Genomic DNA, 1,409 nt, shown 5'->3' with positions numbered 1-1,409 from the left:
ACTAACTTTCTTAATCAATATTAGTCAATTAATTTTTTTAATTATTTTATTTATTTTAAATTTTAAATCATAAATTATTAATTTTATATCCTAAATTATAAATGTTAAACCTTAAATTATTCGTATTAACTAACTAAAAATTAGTTTCTATATATTTTTTCTTTTCATAAAAAGTTTGGTGTCCAATTTTTATACCAAAAATATCATTTTTGTTAACATTCCTTCATAACCTTCATATGTCACAGATTAAATAAATACCACTTTATAAAGTAAGGTTATTGTGAAAATTGATACTCGTTTAACTTTTTTACATAATTTTAATTGAATTCCTATATATTAACCTAAATAAAAGGTTTATTCTTTAATTTGTGACAAATAAAAGAGGATGAATTGAAATATAAACATATATATATTGGTATGAAAATTTAATTAAAATACTCACCATCAATAAAGACACAACATCATGGCGATTCAATTGAGAACTCTCTTCATTGACAAGATCCAAAAGGGAATCCAATGCATCATTGCACTCTCTAGAATCAATTTTTGAATCCCTCAAACGAATTCTTTCTTCCATGGCACCATCAAAAACTGCATACAACGTTGCATAGCGATCTTTTGTTCTTGCACGTGCACCATGTGAACCAAGAAACCCTAATAAAGGGAAAAAATCTCCCAAACAAGGCCTTGAAGATTCTTCAGTCAAACCAAACACTATATCCTTGAACACTTTAAACTTCTCATCATTATCATAATAATGAACAAAATCCTTAGAAATAAAAGTGTTTGATATTATATTTAGTATTGTTTTAAAAATAGCCTCACCAATATCTAAAGCTTCACCTTTTTTACAACATTGGTGCAAAAAATTTACCAAGTCTTGAAACTTTCTCTTCCTTAGGATTTGTGTGGAGTCAAGTTGTTGGGGTGAGAATATTCTTGTTGCACAAGCTCTTCTAAGGAGTCTCCATTTGGTTGATGAAGGTAAGAATATAATTGAGTTCTTGTTGCAATGTTCCTCAATTGTTGAAAACATGGTATAAGGGATTGTTCTATTAGATAAGATGACATCATTTTTTTGGAGTGCTTCTTTGGCTATTTGTGGAGAAGAAATCACTATGGAGGTAAGGGTGCCTAATTTTAGGGTAATTATAGGTCCATAAGTTTTAGAGAGGTTGATGAATGATTTAAGAGAATTAGAGCTATTAAGAAGATCTAAGATGTTTCCAATGATGGGATATGGTTTAGGACCTGGTGGAAGCTTTGAATGTTTAGAGGTTTGGATGAAGGAGAAGAAAAAGGTTGAGACAATAAAGGATAAGATGAGTAGTAGTAGTGTAAGGTAATCCATGTTTGTGATTTCCAATAGTGGCTTCTACTTCCCCCATAGTCCTTTAATTTTCAAAAAT

At 29.5% G+C, this 1,409-nt stretch overlaps 1 protein-coding gene across 1 annotated transcript in view; it reads right to left on the bottom strand.

The window, feature by feature from the left end:
* LOC107626000 (geraniol 8-hydroxylase) overlaps positions 1-1,403 on the bottom strand; it is a 3,041-nt gene extending 1,638 nt beyond the window's left edge. Inside the window, exon 1 of the mRNA XM_016328760.2 lies at positions 443-1,403. Within this exon, the coding sequence (XP_016184246.1) occupies positions 443-1,351 (909 nt within the window). The 5' untranslated portion in view covers positions 1,352-1,403. The remainder of the gene's footprint in view (positions 1-442) is intronic.

This window comes from Arachis ipaensis, chromosome B02 (assembly GCF_000816755.2).
Source record: "Arachis ipaensis cultivar K30076 chromosome B02, Araip1.1, whole genome shotgun sequence".
In the NCBI taxonomy this organism is placed as follows: Eukaryota; Viridiplantae; Streptophyta; class Magnoliopsida; order Fabales; family Fabaceae; genus Arachis; species Arachis ipaensis.
Note: the sequence above shows the minus strand (reverse complement) of the source record. Positions and strands in the feature narration are given on the sequence as shown.